This window comes from Mytilus edulis, chromosome 3, assembly GCF_963676685.1.
Source record: "Mytilus edulis chromosome 3, xbMytEdul2.2, whole genome shotgun sequence".
In the NCBI taxonomy this organism is placed as follows: Eukaryota; Metazoa; Mollusca; class Bivalvia; order Mytilida; family Mytilidae; genus Mytilus; species Mytilus edulis.
This window is the reverse complement of record NC_092346.1, coordinates 33,810,281-33,830,810: the sequence shown is the minus strand read 5'-3', so window position 1 is coordinate 33,830,810 and position 20,530 is coordinate 33,810,281. Positions and strand designations below refer to the sequence as shown.

The window sequence follows — 20,530 nt, the reverse complement described above, 5'->3', positions numbered from 1 at the left end:
CCATTCCTGATCCATAGGAATTTGTAACGAACGAAGATGACTTCTGTAAGACCACGTTAGGACATTCCAGATCAATGAGGATAGTAATTCGACTTTTTAAATTTTCGTATCTTAGCGCTGTCTGATCTCAATCGGGAGCCATAATCGGCACTGTGTGAACCCCGTATTATGTGGTTTTTCAAAACCTTTTTATGTAAATTTTACATAATTATATGTACACATATATCACATATAGTTATTGATATATATTTCAAATAAATGTATGTAAAATATTGTAACTCAGTGAAAAAGTAGTGTTTGTTAAGTTAAACAAAATTAAAGTTATATCACATATTAGCGTCGAGTAGCATGCTGTTCGGAGCTTGAACTGCCGGTGATTTTGAATCAAGTATACGTAATACCCACCTAACCATGGGTCTGCTGTAGTTCCGTAAAATGTAAGGGACCAGCTGTCTAAGGTTTCTGGAAATACAATGTTAATCCAATAAGATATATAATGTTCTATTTTTATCAGTTATCCATATATAAATTAAGTCATATTAAAAAGATAAACATTACCAAATACATTAATTAAACATATATAGTAAAAGAGTGTGAGTTGGAGCTGAAAATGTCCTAAAAGAGCATCCAGAAATAGCAAAGATGAACTTTGACTCAGGGGCTGCAACATCATCTTGAGGACAATTACATAATGTAATGAATTAAAACATTAACCAGACTAAGGTATCATTAGAATTATGCAAACACAAAAGCACTGGCGACTGAACGGATTGTACTCCGGGAACCTAAAGTCATCTAGTCCATTCACGCATCAACCCATTTGAAGCTACACTATGTGGTATGTAGATATAAAAATAAGAAGATGTGGTATGATTGCCAATGAGACAACTCTCCACCAGAGACCAAATGACACAGAAATTAACAACTATAGGTCACCGTACAGCTTTCAACAAGATGAGTAAAATTCATACCGCATAGTCAGCTATAAAAGGCCCCGAAATGTTAAATGTAAAACAATTCAAACGAGAAAACTAACGGCCTGATTTATGTAAAAAAATAATGAATAGGAAGCAAATATGATATACAGCAACAAGCGACAACCACTGAATTACAGGCTCCTGAGTTGGGACAGGTACGTACAGAATGTGGCGGGGTTAGGTTAGTTTGAAGGCGCCAATCCCCCCTCACCTTGGACAGTGGTGCAACAGTTCAACACAAGAACAAACTATAAAAATCAGTCGAAAAGGGCTAAATTTTGACATCAGATGGATACAAAGCAGAAATACATCTAACAAAAACACAGAGTGGACGTGACAGGGTACTTATACCTCCACACAACAAAAAGACACTACGTATAGATCCGAGAGTACTCACAGTTACTGACAGCTAGTTCAAAGCCAATAAAAACTAATAAAACAAATAATAATGCGTCTAAAACTAAAATAGATAGTTTATTAGTAGCTTCAATTAAAAACTAAAGTTAAATGCTTAAAAAATCAAGGGGCAATTAGGAAGCGAGACACATAAAAAAAAACAATCACACACACACTCATACCGATTTATATTAATCTCAATGACATGATCAGATAAGCGCTCATTTAAAAAAAAAACGCCACTGATGAGTCTTATTTAGACGAAACGCGTCTGGTATCTGGTGATATTTTACAATCACTAGGTCGATGCCACTTTTAGTGGACGCCCACGAGGGTATTGCTAATCCAGTAGTCAGCACTATTTTGTTGAGATAAAATATTATTTAAATGTTTATTTTCTGTAGATTTACTGTTTATAAAATATGAATTATTCCAAAATGAGGGTTGAGGAAGACAAAAGGAGTTTGCAAGTCAACAGGTGGCACAAACTTGAGTGCGTTGTAACTAAGGTCAGTTACAGTTGGTGTATAAGTATGTGTATCGTTTTGTCTTTGTGATCAGAATGCGTATGGTTAATTATTTTCAATATAGTTATTTAACAGTTGTGATGATCCTTAATTTCCTGGTGACAGAAGATGAGTAGACACTAGACAGGTTGTCGTCAATAAACTTCACTGGTTGAACCATTATGAACAAGAATGTGTTCATAGTACACGGATGCCCCACTAGCACCATCATTTTCTATGTTTAGTGGACCATGATATTGGGGTAAAAACTCTAGTTTAACATTTAAATTAGAAAAATCATATCATAGGAAACATGTATACTAAGTTTCAAGTTGATTGGACTTCAACTTCATCAAAAACTACCTTGACCAAAAACTTTAACCTGAAGCGGGACAGACGGACGAACGGACGGACGAACGACCGGTACGACGGACGAATGAACGGACGCACAGACCAGAAAAAATAATGCCCCTCTACTATGGTAGGTGGGGCATAAAAAAATAAACGGTTGACTGAAGCGAAATCTCGGCGAATATAAACAAGGATAACTTTGTGTGTACAACTATAATTAAATAAATATAATATAACTAATACTAGTATACGGTCAAATCAAAAAGCTATTTCCGGAATACTTCCGGATTGTGAACACAAATGAATTACAAGTTTGAGCTTTCTAAAAAGCTATGGACTGCTTCGCGCTATCCTAATTTAAGGTAATATGTCTGCATATGTTTGTTGATTTAGTATTGGAAATGTGGTATTTTTAGATATTGATTGATATACAATGGATGTACTTTAAGGGTGTGCGTTATACACCCATGCTTTTAAAAATGTTTAATTACTTGTTGAAAATTAAAACAATTATAAATTGACACGACTCTTGATTTGTGCCTCTCTGGAGGTGTGCCTAGATTGTCAGAAGTTATGAAATACAGATAATGCATTTTTGTAAACATTGTATAGGAACATTGTTTAGCAAACCAAATCATGCATATTGCAGAGTAACAAAGCAAATAAACACATATTGATAATTGATATTTCAATATTGAATTTATCTGTGAAATATATGCATAACAAAACGAACATGAATTAATGACAGTTGATCGGAACTGAAATACACATAGTTAATTTTCCGGCATTTGATGTCTCATCCAGGACGAGAAAGTCTGTAATTCTTTATCTCATTTAGGCCAATAAATAGTGCTGCATCTCAGCCGCATCATAATGCAACCAATCAGAATCTAAATGTGATAAGTAATTAATTCAAGATGGCGTGTATGTCGACTGAAACTAATAGCTCCGTACCGTGATGCGAAGAAACTAGTATAATGAACCATAGGTGTAATCCACTGACCAGTATAGGTTGCACGGTAGTATTTACAATCCGGAATTTAGTTGCTCTTTTGTGTGCCTTATTTAAGTCAATGTATCTGAAGACTGTAATTGGACATAAAACAAGAATGTGTCCAAAGTACACGGATGCCTCACTCGCACAATCCTTTACCATGTTCCATGGACCGTGAAATTGGGTAATAATCTAATTTGGCATTAAAATTAGAAAGATTATACTATAGGGAACATATGTACTAAGTTTCAAGTTGATTGGACTTCAATTTTATCAAAAACTACCTTGACCAAAAGCTTTAACCTGAAACTCCCACTTTCATTTTCTATGCTCAGTGGACCGTGAAATTGGGGTCAAAAGTCTAATTTGGCTTTAAGATTAAAAAAATCATATCATAAGCAACAAGTTTACTAAGTTTCAAGTTGATTGGACTTCAGCTTCATCAAAAACTACCTTGACCAAAAACTTTAACCTGAAACTCCCACTTTCATTTTCTATGATCAGTGGACGGTGAAATTGGGGTCAAAAGTCTAATTTGGCTTAAAATTAGAAAGATCTTATCATAAGCAACAAGTGTACTAAGTTTCAAGTTGATTGTACTTCAGCTTCATCAAAAACTACCTCGACCAAAAACTTTAACCTGAAACTCCCACTTTCATTTTCTATGCTCAGTGGACCGTGAAATTGGGGTCAAAAGTCTAATTTGGCTTTAAAATTAGAAAGATCATACCATAAGCAACAAGTGTACTAAGTTTCAAGTTGATTGGACTTCAGCTTCATCAAAAACTACCTTGATCAAAAACTTTAACCTGAAACTCCCACTTTCATTTTCTATGTACAGTGGAACGTGAAATTGGGGTCAAAAGTGTAATTTGGCTTTAAAATTAAAAAGATCATATCATAAGCAACAAGTGTCCTAAGTTTCAAGTTGATTGGACTTCAGGTTCATCGAAAACTACTTTGACCAAAAACTTTAACCTGAACGGACGGACGGACGACCGGAAGCACAGACGGACGGACGAACGGAGCTACAGACCAGAAAACATAATGCCCCTCTACTATCGTAGGTGAGGCATAAAAAAAGTATCTACTGAACATACTTTCTCAAGCTGAGGGATGAACCAGGTGTAGAAAAATATGAAATAATTTTACAAACAGATGAAAATGATTTTTGAGATTATTTTTTTATTTTTGTATTTACTGCATAAGAAAAGACCTAAACATACTAGTGGTCTTGATAGCAGAAAAAGTAACTGTCATAATACATATTGATATCTATTTCTGAATATTATAATGAATGTACTTCAGTTAACTGTGTGAATAGATTTTTGGGCAGTGTTAGAAAGTGGTAAAAATTCTAAAAAAGGCTATCATTATCCTTATGGGACAGGAAATACTACCGTGCCACCTATATCCATGACCTTTCATGCTTCAAAACATCGTGCGTATAGTTTGACGAGATGTAGTTTTAAATTCCATGAGTGGAATGTTAGAAACTACTTCTTTTGCTATGTATTAAGATCAGACAAATGGTGTAAGAGCCTTCTTTATGTTTCAAATTTCTTGGAATTTAGGATTTGGTTAGACAAGACAAAGATTCATGTGAGTATTGTGTATGCAGGCTTAGAGTTCAAGAATTTTACTCAAAATATATTTCTAAACACTATTGACAGTTTACCTTCCTTATCTACGTTCCATGCACTACAAACCAGTAAAAGTCTGAAATGGCCTATATCTGTCATCGACTGTACTGATTTTTACTCGACCAGTCTGAATTGGTCTGAATTTTACTCGACATTACTCGACCCCAGTCTTAACCATACTCGACTGTACTGATTTGTACTTGACCCTTATATTTGCCATTGAAAATAGTCTAACCTATTACTTGACTTGTCTGAAACAGTCGTAACCCATTCTCGACCTGTACTAGACCTTTTTTTTTTCAGTCTAAACCATACTCGACCAAAGGTATGAACATTACTCGACCAGTCTGAACCAAACTTGACCAAATAACCTCTACTTTTTTTTAAATTTAACTGTTAAAATAAATTTCTTTTTAACTGACATGACAATTCAGCCACAATAGAATAAAAAAAGATATATAAAAACAGATTTTTACATCTACATGATTCTCAGATTAATCAAATAATCTTATAATAATTTAATGATATTAATTTTAAAGGTTTAGCTTTTTGTTAAAAAAAGATATCTTTTACCGAAAACCCCACCTATACTGAGAGTAATAAAACCTTGTTAAGGTGCTTCTTGTTTGGCAAGTTTTGTTTTTTTAACTTAATTTTCCAAAATTCCTAAATAAAAACTACATAGGTTTAATGGTAACACACAATAGTTATGTAATTATCTTTTTAATGATGTAACAACAGCCAACAAAATCAGTGAAATTGTTTAACCTTTTATTAGTAAAATCAAAAAGGGATAAAAAATTAAAGAAATTAATAAAATTGTTCTTCTGATAAGTGGTGAAGTTAAAGTAATACCTCCTGCAAACTCAGTAGAAAGATCACACCTGGTCAGACATGTCAGAGAGTATTAAATTCTAAATAACACTCATTCAAAATTGCAACATCCTGTTTAACTTAAATCGCAAGGCCTTTTGAATTCACTAGATAAGTAATACACGAGTTTAAGAAATTTATGGCTTTCTCTTTACTTGTAAAACACACATGTACTGAGGTAAGTAAACCTTATTAAAGTGCGTCTTGTGAGCCATGTCTTTAATTTAAAAAAAAATTATTTAAATTTAATTGAAATAAATTTTTACTGCAACTTTGGAACACAAGCAGGGTAAGCCTTTCGCTTTATCTACAAGGACTTTTTATGGCTTTTAATACTCTTCAAATTCGTATTTGATTTGACCTTCCAACTGTTTTGTTTCGAACGCCATTGACGAGTCTTATGTAGACAAAACGCGCATCTAGCGTACCAAGTTTATCCCTGTTATGTTTATGAGAATGTTTTATTATGCTTTGACATCAAAACTACAAAAGTTAAAATTATATTGGTTTACCAGTTACGACATTTGAGAACGCCAAGTTTGGTCTTATTTCCAGGGTCCAGCTTCCAATGGGATTTTCATTCCAAAAATGAACTGACATAAAATCCCAGGTTAGACTCCCTGCTGCAGAATTATCGGTAGCGTCCTTATTTCTGTAGTGCAACAGATGACTTTTGGTACCAGATGGAGATACCAAGTACATCTCCGTAACACCTCTGGAGCTTGTGTAGGAGAATGTAATGTCAGCTACCACGTGCTCAAGATAGTTTACCGATGAACAATCACCAGATGTTACAGCAATAGAATCAGAGGCCGTAGTACTGGTGCTCCTGTAAGGTACACATGATACTTTTACAAAATTTTGAATTACACGCCGGTGACTTATTGTTGCTTACACCTGCATAAATTGGTCTCTTGTCGATAGTTGTCTAAATTGCAATCATGCCACATCTTCCTATTTTTATATAAATCTCAAAATATTTTGCAAGAATTGTTTTTTTAAGTAAGGCTATAGAATTATCTAGCAAAATGTGTAATGCCTAGAAAAGAACGCATTGTGAAACATTTTAAAAGTTAGTTTAAGGAAAAGTGATAACCATGAGCAAATCCTTAAATGATCTTTTAACTGTTTATACAGAAAAAAAGCTTCTTGTGCAAAAATGTGAGTTTTTATGTGTTCAGGTTATTGTATAATCACTAGCTTGGTTTATTTGTGTTGACTATTTTGTCAATTTTTTCATCTAATAGCGGTAAAAAATCTACCCATATTTATAAGATCTATGAAATTGAAGTTGCTATCAAAACAGCTCACGTTTGATGAACTGATGAACGTTTTTTTTTTTGCCAGATTGCTTGATTTCGTAAGGAAAATTCAATAAATACTATGTCTTATTGTACAAACTGGTTCGAACCGGGTTTTTTTCAGACATTATGTTCACTTTAAAAAGTCCAATTTTTCTTTTAAGATATGTTCTCTAAGTGCGATTTCCATTGTGGAAAATAGCATATCATTATCAAAATATGGCAGATTTAGGATATAGTAAAATCAATTGTTAATATCAAATTAATAGATATATTTTATAGTTATTTATTGTTTGAAACACGAATTATGTTTTGGTCTAGTTATGATTCAATAGAAAAATTCATAAAATGCTAAAAAAATACATTCCAATTGACAAACACAAACACTTGTGTAAGTGGGTTTTTTTCTCAAGTCGCAGGTATAATTCTAAAGTAAAACAAAATTAGAGTTGTTGACGTGTTCTATTTGATGTTTTTATTTAAAACTGTCATTTGCATATCAAAATGTGACTTCTTAGATTAGAATAAAAAGATGTGGGATGCTTGATAATGAGACAGCTTTCCACCAGTGACCAAATAACGTTGATGTTACGCTATATACTACTATTCCCCATGCTCAGTTGAAAGATCGACTACACCATCTCATAAAACAGAGCTTTTTCTATAAAAATGGAAATCGTAGATACAAATTTCTTGTTTTGGGTTACAATAATTCATATTTTGTGAAAAATCACACTGAATCTCCCAGAAAATATACAGAAGATGATATTATCAAAATGCTGGACTTTTTGATCGACAATAAATTTGTTGAGTTTGGAGGATTTATATTTCAACAGACAGTCGGTATTCCAATGGGTACTAATTGTGCACTCCTGCTGGCTGATTTGTTTTTGTACTCGTATGAAGCAGAATTCATTCAGAACCTTCTAAAAGACAAAAAGAAAAAGCACCTTGCGAAATTCTTTAATTTTACTTTCCGATATATTGATGATGTTCTATCATTGAATAACCCATATTTCAGCCAATACTTACATCTCATATATCCAAGTGAACTTGAAATTAAGGATACCACTGATACTAGAAAGACTGCTTCATACCTTGATCTTTTCCTCAATATTGACGTAGATGGACGACTTCACACGAAAATCTATGATAAACGGAACGATTTCAACTTCCCAATTATCAATTTCCCATTTCTCAGCAGTAACATACCCTCTGCCCCTTCGTATGGTGTTTACATATCACAATTGATACGTTATTCACGTGCTTGTTCACACTTTACGGACTTCATATACAGGAGTGTGCTCCTTACGCAGAAACTGCTCCAACAAAGTTATGAGGAGGACAGATTAAAATTGACACTCCGTAAATTTTATGGACACCATCACGATTTGGTGGATCCATACGATGTTTCGTTGACCAAACTAGCTAAGGACATTTTTACCACATGGTAGATTGTGTTTTGTCATAATGTCGTCTAATCTTTTAATTACCAAACGTGACTTATTCCCGATTGTGACTGTTTTGCCGAGTGTGAACTCGCATTACTATAAGACGTGGTACGGTACTTATCCATCCCAAATTCATGTATTTAGTTTAAATGTTTAATGTTATATTTGTAATTCTCATCGGATTTTGTCAAATGTGTTGACGTCTTTTCTATTATATTTATGTGTTATGGTAAAGAAAATTAATCACCGCCTTCATTTATCAGATTTGATTTCGTTCAAAGTAATCAGTACGATATTTTGCGTTTGAAGTTAGATTCATAACAAACCTGACATAGTTTTATAATATAGTTAATTGCTACCTCAGTTTTATATTAATAAGAATTAAAATGTGCTTTGTTATTAAATGCAATATCAGTATTTAGTTCAAATATATAATCTTAAATTAATCCTAATTCTATCTTATTCATTCTTATGTGACGTCATTTTTCATTTTTTGATGCTCTGTTTTACTAATTCAAATGACGTCATTTTTTCGTCATTTTTCAGTTTCAAATAGGACGTCACTTGGCGTAGAGGTTTAAACGTATTCGGATGTGTCTACTTTTGTGTTTCAAATGTCTGGTTATGTAAATGTATTTCAGTTGTTTCCTGTAATTAGTTAATACTTCAGCTTTATCATGTACATCTTTTGAATATTCATTTTATTAAATTTACTGTTTGCATAAGTATAAATTACTCTAAATTATAGGGATTTTCTGGTAACTTAACAGAAAACCCTTGCCGTTTTTGGCACAACCTTTTTGATCTTTTGGTCCTCGATGCTGTTCAACTTTGTACTCGTTTCGGCTTTCAAACTTTTGTATCTGTGCGTCACACATAGGTCTTGTGTGGACAAAATACACTTCTGGCGTATTAAAATTTTGAACTTGTTGCCTTTTGTTGGCTGTTGTTCGTGTGATTCTTTGTCAATTGTGTTCTCCAATTTATTTATATTGTAGTCCTGTGTTGTCATTTTGATGTTATATTTCACATGGCCATAAAAGTGCGAGGTTTGGCATGCCACAAAACCAGGTTCAACCCACCATTTTTTCCCTTTAAAAATGCCCTGTACCAAGTCAGGAATATGGTCATTGTTATATTATAGTTCGTTTCTGTGTGTATTACATTATAACGTTGTGTCGTTTGTTTTCTCTTATTTTTGAGTGTAAATTCACATTGCGATAAGACGTGTCACGGTACTTGTCTATCCCAAATTCATGTATTTGGTTTTGATGTTATATATATATGTTATATTTGTTATTCTCGTGGGATTTTGTCTATATGTGTTACATTTTAGTGTTATGTCGTTGTTCTCCTCTTATATTTAATGCGTTTCCCTCGGTTTTAGTTTGTTATCCCGATTTAGTTTTTTGTCCATGGATTTATGAGTTTTGAACAGCGGTATACTACTGTTGCCTTTATTTACAAACTATTCGTCATCGTACGGCCTTCAACAGTTAGCAAAATCCCTATCGCATAGTAAGCTATAAAAGACCCCGACATGACAAAATGTACAAAACAGACGAGACCAACAGTTCGAGGTAAACTATCTTAACCAAAAACCTTTACATGAGAGTGTACTTATTTACAATTATCACATTTGTGTGTTCAGTGAATCATGTGTTATTGATGAAACCTGTTTTTTGGCGTATAATTTGCAAATTGCACATCAGAATGAAACATGTGTACTAAGTTTCAAGTTGATGTGACCACACCTGTATGGTAAAAACTACAATTCTAAAACTGTTACCTCATACTGGACGAACTAATGGACGTAGGCTATCATTAATATACAGAAAGAATGTATAAATATTCATTTGTCATTTGATGACTCTAGATGATTATAAAAAGGACAAACATTACATGTATAGACCACTTGCACTTTTCATTGTGTTTCTTTAGAAAATCTATAGAATAGATCAACAGCAAAAGAGTTGGTCAAACTTACGTCATAGTTTTTACTTGTTTACAAATGGAGACGATCGAACTTTTTTTTGAGTCTAGCTATATATCTTCATACAGATTGAAGTGTACGGTCAAAGGTGGTTTTTCATAAGTTTGAAAAGTCGGAGACGAATTTAACATTTGAGATTCTGAAATGTTTGTTTTATAAATCAATCGGAGTAAGATCATTGCTGATCCTTAAGTCAGCTGATTGTATAGTCAACCGACACTTATTTTCTAACGAAATAACCTCTTAGCAAATTGTATGTAAATTTCAGCTATTTATAGCTTTAAAATCGAGGTAATTTAAGTGCGTTTTGGTAGTATGAATGAAAGAATTGCGATTTACTGCATTATAAAAGCCGGGTTTTGCCGCCTTTTTATATCTGTTTTCAAAGACTTTAAAAGTCCAACTGCCAGCTATGTAGTTTTGAATCAATATATAACATGACAAACTCCAAATCGTGCACATATTAAAGTGGATTTATTTTTTTCTCTGTTAAAAAAGGTTTGAATATCACTTTAGTATCTTTCGCCTATCTTTTGCAAAGATATTAGCTCTCTCTGTTTCTACAAGGCGGCTGGCAATTTGAGGACATTTGCAGACTTTATAGGATATATTTTTTTTAATTATTGCACTAAATATTTAAACTCAAACTTTCAAACAAGGTGAAAGGAATAAGCTGTTTTATTTCCACCAAATTACATCCGTATAAATGTTATCTAAGTATTTTTTATTTCTGTTTTTAAATATTTGTCAACAGCTGTAAATGTGAGATGTCATTGCACGCCTCGAGTCTTGATTCGCGTCTGTTTTATATAAAACACGATAAACGTGAGTCAATGTATTTCTTAGAATATTTGGATACTATCTAATTAATTTGAAATCATCCACAATAGATTGGTGTATTTGTTATTTGAAAATTAATATGTTTACATTCATTTGGCTTCAATGACAGCATGTGCGAGTTTGCCTGGTCTAATTTTTAATCAATACAAATTTCGGAATAACGCAATTATGCATTTCCGGTACAACTAACTACCCACAATGCGCAATGGTCTATTATCCAACATGTTTGCAGTGGAAATATAAACATTTTATTACCACAGTTTATGGTATTGTCAAGGCTTTGATACATACTTCTGAATATGATATTAAAACCATGTGTCTGGATATGCGATGAGGGTTTATGCGATTCCTATAATTCTCATTTCCATTTTTTCTATCTGGACTTTTGAGATATGAAACATCGATGTATACTCATTTTAAAAGGCAATACAGACTTTTAATATAATTGTTTAGGTCCATTTATCATAATAATCTAAGATAAATACTTACAATGAAGGAGACCTGGTAGATGTAGTGCACTTTTGTTGTGTTGGAACTGTTACCCAGATTTTACCATAGCTCACCATAGCATCAGCGTCCATTAAACCAAAACCAAGAATCTGACTGACTAAAAATACAAAATATAATGCTATCAGTATTCATCATTTAACTCTCCCTCCTTTTCAGACTCAAACTGATATTACCAATATGAATAATTTAAAGCTGGCATGCCTGTGATAAATTGATATTTTCCAGTTGTCTCGAATTGTATCTGTGTACGACCAAACGTGGGTTTCTGAAGAATAATATATATTACTTTTCGCAATAAAAAAGATGTCCTGTTTTTAAATAATTATATTATCTTTCCCGTGTCATTCCTGGAAGAATCTTTTCATCTAATTTGAGTTTCCACATCATTTCTATTTGTTCTGGGCAACACGACGAGTACCATAATTGACCTAGGAATTTCTAACCCTTCCAGAGCATCTAAATATTTAGATATATGTTTGGTTTTTTTTTTCGTTTTTCGTATTGTAGACCGTTGTTTGTTTTTCATTTTTTCTGTTTGCATAGATGTTCGTGTCATTCTATTACTTTTGAATTCTTATTGCCTTCAGTATGTACTTAATTATTTTGTTAAACATGTTAAATTTATAGATTCTTATATTAGTACCATTGAATTATTGGATTTATCCAATAGAGATAGTTAAAATTTGATTATATCACTATCGAGATTGGATAATTCCGATAATCCACGGGTAACTATGTAAGAATCTGTTTCTCTAATGATTTTCAAATAAATTTTCATATTTGATAAACGAAAATCCCCTTCGAGTGCCTTGAACATTCCACAAAGTTGTCAATTTCTCTAACACCATTCGATCCATTCAGTAAGTTGATAATGGTTATGACCCTCTAACTAAGCCAATTATCTACTGAGATCAGCGGCAACCATATGCTGATTAAATATTCTCATACAATGGGTCCAGAAAAGGTTAAATTGCCAAAGCATTAGAGAAACAATGATATAAGGTCTACGCCGTTATAAAATCAACCCATGCAACGTTTAAAAAAGACATGTAGAGGTCAATATAACAATACACAAATGTTTACAAAATATATCCGGTTCTACTTATGTAAATCGTCCCAATCTTAAAAAGCTGTAAATAAATTCAACAAACATCATCAAAGATTTTCCATTTACACACACACACAGTATGTTCGATGTTGTGAAAGACTATGAGTGTAACTGTGGTGGTTTATCTGAAATCTCGAAGAGGTCAATCCGTTATAATGTGTCTGATACTAATAATTGAGTTTTCAATCAATTAATAAACCAAAACAGATATTTTCAGATGAAGAGAAATATTGTTTGATGACAAAAGAATGTTTACCAATTAACACCAACGTGTTTATGTTGGTGTAAATGGCCTAAATGCTAAATGCTAAATTCAGGACCAAAAACGTGGTTATCTAGATTTGTTTTTGAATGCAAAGTTTTACTCGCGTATATCATCCAAGATCAGTTTTGAAATCATAATTACTTAAAAAAAAACTCACATTCTTTATTTGCCCCATTCATTGACCAATCAGAGTAGGTGTCATTCAAACCATTCCTGTTTGATGTGAAAACTATCAGATGTTGGATGTCTCTCCAAGTTAGATCGGAACTATAATTGGGAATAAATTGGAAAAGTAAATAAAATATATCAATAAAATGAAATAAACTCTTAACATGCAATGTAAACGTTTCAATATACAATTGTATATGATATGTATCACCGAGAATATAACATAACATTATCAAAAAGTCACCTTAAAGGTTACTGAAAAAAAAGACAGATATCAACATTGAAAAAAAACTCATTAAATATTCATTAGGCAAACAATCCTGAAAAATTGCGTTCACAAGTTTATAGTAAAAATCTATTAAAGTCCATAAACCTTGTAAAAATGAGATACATTCAAATTGGTTTAACGAATATGATGAAAAATAATTCTACCAAGTATGAAAGCTTTCTGTGAAATGGTCGGACGAACGGCAGACGGGACGAAGAATATTATTATGTCCAACTGATGCACTCGCGGTGGGGGACGAAATACCAAACAAAATCTAGATATCATCATACAGACTGCAACAATGGACAGATGTCTATACAATTTTCTAATCTCGAAATCGCCTCGAGCCTAGACAAAAATCAAAGATACCAGGCTTCTGTATGCCAGAAAGCGAGTGTCGTAAACTAATACTTATAAGCGACGCTAGAATCATATAATTAAAGGACCAAATCAAGTTTGAAGTTGAAAAGCATTGAGGAACAAAAATCCCCAAAAGTTTGGCCAAATACATCTAATAAGATTAAAGGTACCAATCTTACTGCAACAGATGCGCACTTATCGATCAGGTTATCTTAAGCTGGGGTTAGAAAATCCAACGAATTTCGAACAATTCAAAGAATGTTCAAAGTTTTGTGAACAATGCTATTTTTTGCCAACACAGAAGAGCTGAAAAGTAGTGAAAACAATTACCACAAGGTATCACATATTTGCCATCAACACCAGATTCCCCTAAAGTAATAAAAAGACATTAAGATATGACAAAAGAAAACCCAATAAGAAGTTACATATTTCGGACAATCACATAAACATGTGGCAGTATGTCCTTCCTCTTTCAATCTCGATCAATTGGCTAAAGTCTAGAGGTATAGGGGGAGGGTTGAGATCTCATCAACATGTTTAACCCCGCCGCATTTTTGCGCCTGTCCCAAGTCAGAAGCCTCTGGCCTTTGTAAGTCTTGTATTTTTTTAATTTTAGTTTCTTGTGTACAATTCTGAAATTAGTATTGCGTTCATTATCACTGAACTAGTTTATATTTGTTTAGGGGCCAGCTGAAGGACGCCTCCGGGTGCGGGAATGTCTCGCTACATTGAAGACCTGTTAGTGAACTTTTGCTGTTGTTTTTTCTATGGTCGGGTTGTTGTTTCTTTGACACATTCCCCATTTCCATTCTCAATTTTATTAAAAGAGGTTACACAATAAATACCATACACTTATAACCAGTAGAGAAAATAAATTGAAAATGTGTCCCTCGGACACATATGACTCCCCCACTTGCATATAGCGTTATACAGGGGCATAACTCAAGAACGGTAAAAGTGCCGCCACCCAAATTATAACTCGATCTGTGTTTTGTGGTCATAAGCATTGTGTATAAATTTCATAACATTTGGTTGCTGCAAACTAAAGTTAGAGAACGAAAACAAATTTTGGGACGCACGTACGGACGGACGGACGGACAAGGGGTAACACTTAATCCGTCCTCCGCTGCTGCGGGGACATAAAAGACTTGGCTATAGATTAACGATATTCAATCATTAATTGATAACAAATCCTCAAGTACAAACACACCGATAATGAATAGTATTATGTTGTATTAAATTATGCTTGCAGTTACATTTTACTATAACCAAGCACAAAGTTTTTAACCTGCTACATGAAACCATGCCTCCCTACACTCTAATATCTGTGGCTGTAAAAGATCCATGTAGCAACGTCATCAACAGGACAGAAAGTCACGTTCCAAGAAGGAACTGTACAGAATTTTAATGACAAAAAATGTTAATCTAGCATCATGACATCAATTTGAATTGTGTATTGATTTTCATCTAAACACACCAGTCCTATAAATGTTTAGGTACGAAACTAATACCCCCGCCGGCAGCCTTACCACAAATACTCGGTCAACAGAAACAAAAAGCACACTAGATCCGTAAGTTAACATTATACCCTAAGGTTAATGTACAAAACGTAATTTGCAGTCATTGCACAAGTTCGAACATTTTCATAAAAACATTTCAAATTCATAAGGCCGTAATTTTGTCAAACAACAACCGAAACGAAACACAATCATCCTTTGTAATTTATCATTATACACTAATATTTTCAAAAGAAAAAAAAGTTCTGTAGATATTACTTAAAATGTTCCAACAAGTTAAATTTTTATTAAAGTGTCTACGTCCCTACTTTTGGCCAACGGTTTGATTAGAGAATTATGGAAAGACGAAATGACGGAAATGGGAACACTATATGTTAAGAGTAGTCGTTATAATTCTACTTTGCATTTATACGCGCTTATTTCATAGTATATATCAATATATTAAGCAGATACATGAATATAGGATCAAAGCTGCACTTTGAATTTCAAAAAATCTTATTGACAGCTGTAGGTAATGATACTTTCTTTTAACCCGGGTGTATATCAGCAATATTTGCAGCTTCTAAATCAACCTGTAATAGGTAATTGTTATTTATCTGCTATGAAAAAATACTTTTTAGCATAGATAATAAAAAGTAAAATCACAAAAATACTGAACTCAGAGGAAAATCAATTCGGAAAGTCCATAATCACATGGCAAAATCAAATAACAAAACGCATCAAAAACGAATGGACAAGAACTGTCATATTCCTGACTTGGTACAGGCATTTTCAAGTGTAGAAAATGGTAATACATACTTTGCCTTGAGTGTGGGACATTTAAACAACAAAATGTTCTAATGCGTATGTTTTTGTGAAACGAGTCAGCAGTTTCAGCAGCATTTTTATCTATTTCAAGCAGGAGGAAAAATTCAGAATTGATTGCATCAAATTTTGAGCAAAATAAAAGTGACTAAACGTTATAATATTTACCTTGCCTCGTGTGTTAAAGAAATCAATAGTGGCTTAAAGAACTTACTTCGCCTCCAGTGTCAGGGCAACAATACCAGACGCTAAAGGTGCTGCGTACGACGTCCCCTGGATACCATCACTTTTACATCCTGATGACGTTGTAGTAGTTGTCTGAAATTAAGGATGTAGTTGAGTAAAATTTAAAAAAATCGAAAATTTAAAATTGATAATATAAGTCAGAAAAGCTTTAGTAAAGGAACAAAATCAGCTAAAAATATTGATAAGTTATGGAACTCCTTTTTAAGATAGTTGATTTTTTTAAATGGCGGGAAAAGAACGCTGACTCGGAATTTTACCTTATATTTAGCATTGGCATTATTTGGGTCTTAAATCGTAAGAAAAAAAATCTAGAATCTGCTCAAATTCACAAAACTGACCTGATTACACCCTTAATATATTTTAATTTGATTTTCCTTTGATGTCTTTGTTACAAATGACAATTTCGTTGTTGATATATCATTAGACATCTTAGTTAACGTCACAACGTGAGGTTTATCTAGATTGTTAATGTCTTTTATGTATCTTTTAAAAATAACTTCAGGAATAAAATGATTCACGTAGGATTTTACACTCAGATATTACTGACATCAATTTTCTTCGAGGGTATATATAAATAACGGTGAATGAAATTTAATTCTTTGTGACTATATTTTTATAATTATTCGTAATAGTTCTAGAAACCGTTTAAAATGATCAAATAAACAAGAGATTGATTGGAACCTATATTGATTGTTGTTTACTTAATGTCCAGTGGCAAATATTTCAAAGTGGGTCTACTGGATCAAAAGGATCGACACTCTCTCATGACTGGTCTAGTATTATACGTTCCCTTTCCACAAGGACTTGACTGAGTACTTATATATCCCGCCAAAATGCAGACTCTACGACAGCATGGATCTGAATGCAAGATGGAATAAGTCCGGGTGATCATATCTCTAATCCACAGTAACCGTTGCAATCAATTTCACCAAGACTCATACAGGCCAAATTAGACAAATATTAATATACTGCACTATTCTAATTTTGCAAAGATTAAGACATACATAAGTCGGATTCCACAAAGACTAAGATTTATGCAGATATTGTTTGAATAAATGCCATTCCATTCTGAGATTAGCAAGAACTTTTTTGTTGCTGCCAAATGCTTTGTATATTTGGTTTCTAACAGTTTTTGTCTGAAGGGTGCTTAGTGAAGGTTATTCCCTGAAAATGTGTCGTGCATAATAACATAAGTACATATAAAGGTTGCCGGCTAGTGTATAGAAATGTGGTCAGCTTGGCTGACAGGAATGCTGAAGGGAGGGGATATCAATACATAGTCTCGTTGGAAGAAGAACGTTAAATCCCGGGTTGAGTCAGAAATGTTTGGAACTGAAAGTTAAACAAAGATATCAATCAATTATTGACATGACAATAATGTGTCTGTCAACACAGATCAGTACTGAATTTGCAATTGGGTATAGTCATAATAATGGACATTAAATTCAATTACAAATGGGATATTTTCATCAGGAGTTTCAATAAATCCATAAAAACATATACCTAATACAAAACAATTCTGTAACAATACAAATAACCATTGGAAACAGGAATTTTGAAAAAAAATACTACATGTTTTTTATTTTTAAAATCTACTCCATTTCTACCAATAACTGTTTTAATCAGTTTATTGATCTACATAATACTTGTCTTCTTCTCAACAAAAATCACAACAAAAATATATGCGCATGACAAATGGCTTGATAAATATTGATTACCGTCCCTGCAACTCCCTCAAAAGATTTTATCATGGTAAAATTCTAGACTTACCAGGTATCTGTCATCCTGGCTGCCACCATATGCTACAGCTAAGGCAGGAGCACATACTTCAGAGTACCATGCATTTTGACCAATCATTGCACTAGAAATGGCTACAGTATAAATACTATTGACATAGCCGTCAGCATTACAGTTGTCTGTAGTTTCTCCGTTACCTGCTGCCCAAATGTAAATAGCACCTTTACCATTCCTTCCCTGCAATATGTAGATACCTTATATAACAAGAAGCTCTAAAACGTTTTTATCGCTCAACAACTATTCCATTTCCACGGATAACAATGACCAAACTCAAATTTTATAAAATATGTTCAATCAGCTTAAATTTTCGAGTAAATAGTCGGCCTAATACTGGATTTTCAAAAACATTTCATTGCATTTAGAGTTGACCAGAAGTATCATAAGCTAGCATTCTTGTGTTTTAAGAAGGGTGTGTTTTATGAAAGATCTAAAGATTGAGTCAGCTATCTTTCTTCTAATAATATGGATCTGCAAATTCCGAAATAATGTAAAATATAGTGCGTTTTAATTAAACATGCAGATTTTAAATTTATTAAAATGCATATCGTATCTTCTTTTTTTTCGTTATTTGGAGCATGGATGTTGATGACATATATTTAATTGTTTCCGTCAAATTTATTTACACCTGTCTATTTTGAAGGCTATATGTTGCCCCTGGATGTCGTTTGGTTATTTTTGTAGCTGTGTTGTTGTATAATCGACGTTTACTGTAAATATCTTCTCTTGTATTCCTATTTCGCGCAATACCTCGAAATTTTAATTTGATAGACGAACAGTTTAAATGATAAGGATCGATGTGTACACTACAAACCAGTAAAAGTCTGAAATGGCCTATATTTGTACTCGACTGTACTGATTTTTACTCGACCAGTCTGAATTGGTCTGAATTTTACTCGACATTACTCGACCCCAGTCTTAACCATACTCGACTGAACTGAATTTTACTTGACCCTTATCTTTGCCATTGAAAATAGTCTGAGCTATTACTCGACCAGTCTGTAGTGATACCTGAAGAAATGCAGAAGATAGAAAAATGAGGCTAAATGTGTCAATGCGATAAGTATATTTCCAACGCCAGCGAGTAAAATATTGTAGATTCATAATTCTATACTTCATGTAAACCCGGACAACACCATATTAAATAATAAACTTAAAAATAATATTTCATTCGTGAAAAACTAGAACAATATGTCAATTAGATATTAACCCAATGACACAAAAAAGAATAAAATGGCTACTTACATTAGTCACTCCATTCAGCAATGCTGCCTTTGTCGCTGAACCAGGACCAGTAAAACCAGTTTTATCAGCAGGTCCCCAGCTATTGCTGTATATATCAACATTTGACAGATAGTGAGAAAGACCTTGAGCTTCCTCTGAATCTGTTATAGCAAAGTTACCCAGTAACTTAATTCCTTTAAAAGAAATAAATCATGTCTCATAGGCTGTACAGTTTCTGTAAATCATAACACCTTTATTGTATACAGGGAAATACTTTTGATAGAGGGAAAATGGAATCGAGATCAAGATTTAATAGGTATATATGTGGGTTTTTAATGAGATACTTCCAATATTTGGTGCATAAAGGTAACTAACAAACGTCATGCATGCGGGGCTTGCAAACGTGTTAGGATGACCGATTGTTTGATATAACATCTTTGTTAGACGTAAATAGATATCAAATCAGGGTTTTGCACTATTTGTGATATGATATTATATTATGTTACTGGCATCAACACATCAAGGACAACGTTTCCGGATATTAACACCACTTTCCACTCAAGAGTCAGTAATCACGTCAATTTACAACTTATTGTCTCGAATCCATAATGTTATACTCTGAAGCTATAATTATAATCTATCTGAATTATCATACAATGGTTATTTTTCCATAATAAGGAAGCAACTACTTGATGTTAAGACTTTAATCCTGCATTTCGTTCGCTGCATCTTTGGACTAAAATAAAATTCGTATTTGAACTGATACTGATTGATATTTTGCATAACGTCAAAAGGAGTTAGCTAGACGCATTTGTGTGCAAAAAACGAAAATACCGAACTTAAAATGAAATTAAAAAAAGGGGAATGTCCATAAAACCAAATGCTCGATAATATCAAACAACGGAACGAATGTAAAACAACTGTCATATTCCTGATTTGGT

At 33.3% G+C, this 20,530-nt stretch overlaps 1 protein-coding gene across 1 annotated transcript in view; it reads right to left on the bottom strand.

The window, feature by feature from the left end:
• The window catches only part of LOC139516284 (neuroendocrine convertase 2-like), a 94,767-nt gene that overhangs the window by 10,366 nt on the left and 63,871 nt on the right, over positions 1 to 20,530 (bottom strand). The window contains exons 7-13 of the mRNA XM_071306289.1: positions 19,611 to 19,783; positions 18,342 to 18,545; positions 16,540 to 16,643; positions 13,366 to 13,475; positions 11,815 to 11,932; positions 6,253 to 6,569; positions 406 to 462 (exon numbers count right to left, since the gene is read on the bottom strand). Of these exons, the coding sequence (XP_071162390.1) occupies positions 406 to 462; positions 6,253 to 6,569; positions 11,815 to 11,932; positions 13,366 to 13,475; positions 16,540 to 16,643; positions 18,342 to 18,545; positions 19,611 to 19,783 (1,083 nt within the window). The remainder of the gene's footprint in view (positions 1 to 405; positions 463 to 6,252; positions 6,570 to 11,814; positions 11,933 to 13,365; positions 13,476 to 16,539; positions 16,644 to 18,341; positions 18,546 to 19,610; positions 19,784 to 20,530) is intronic.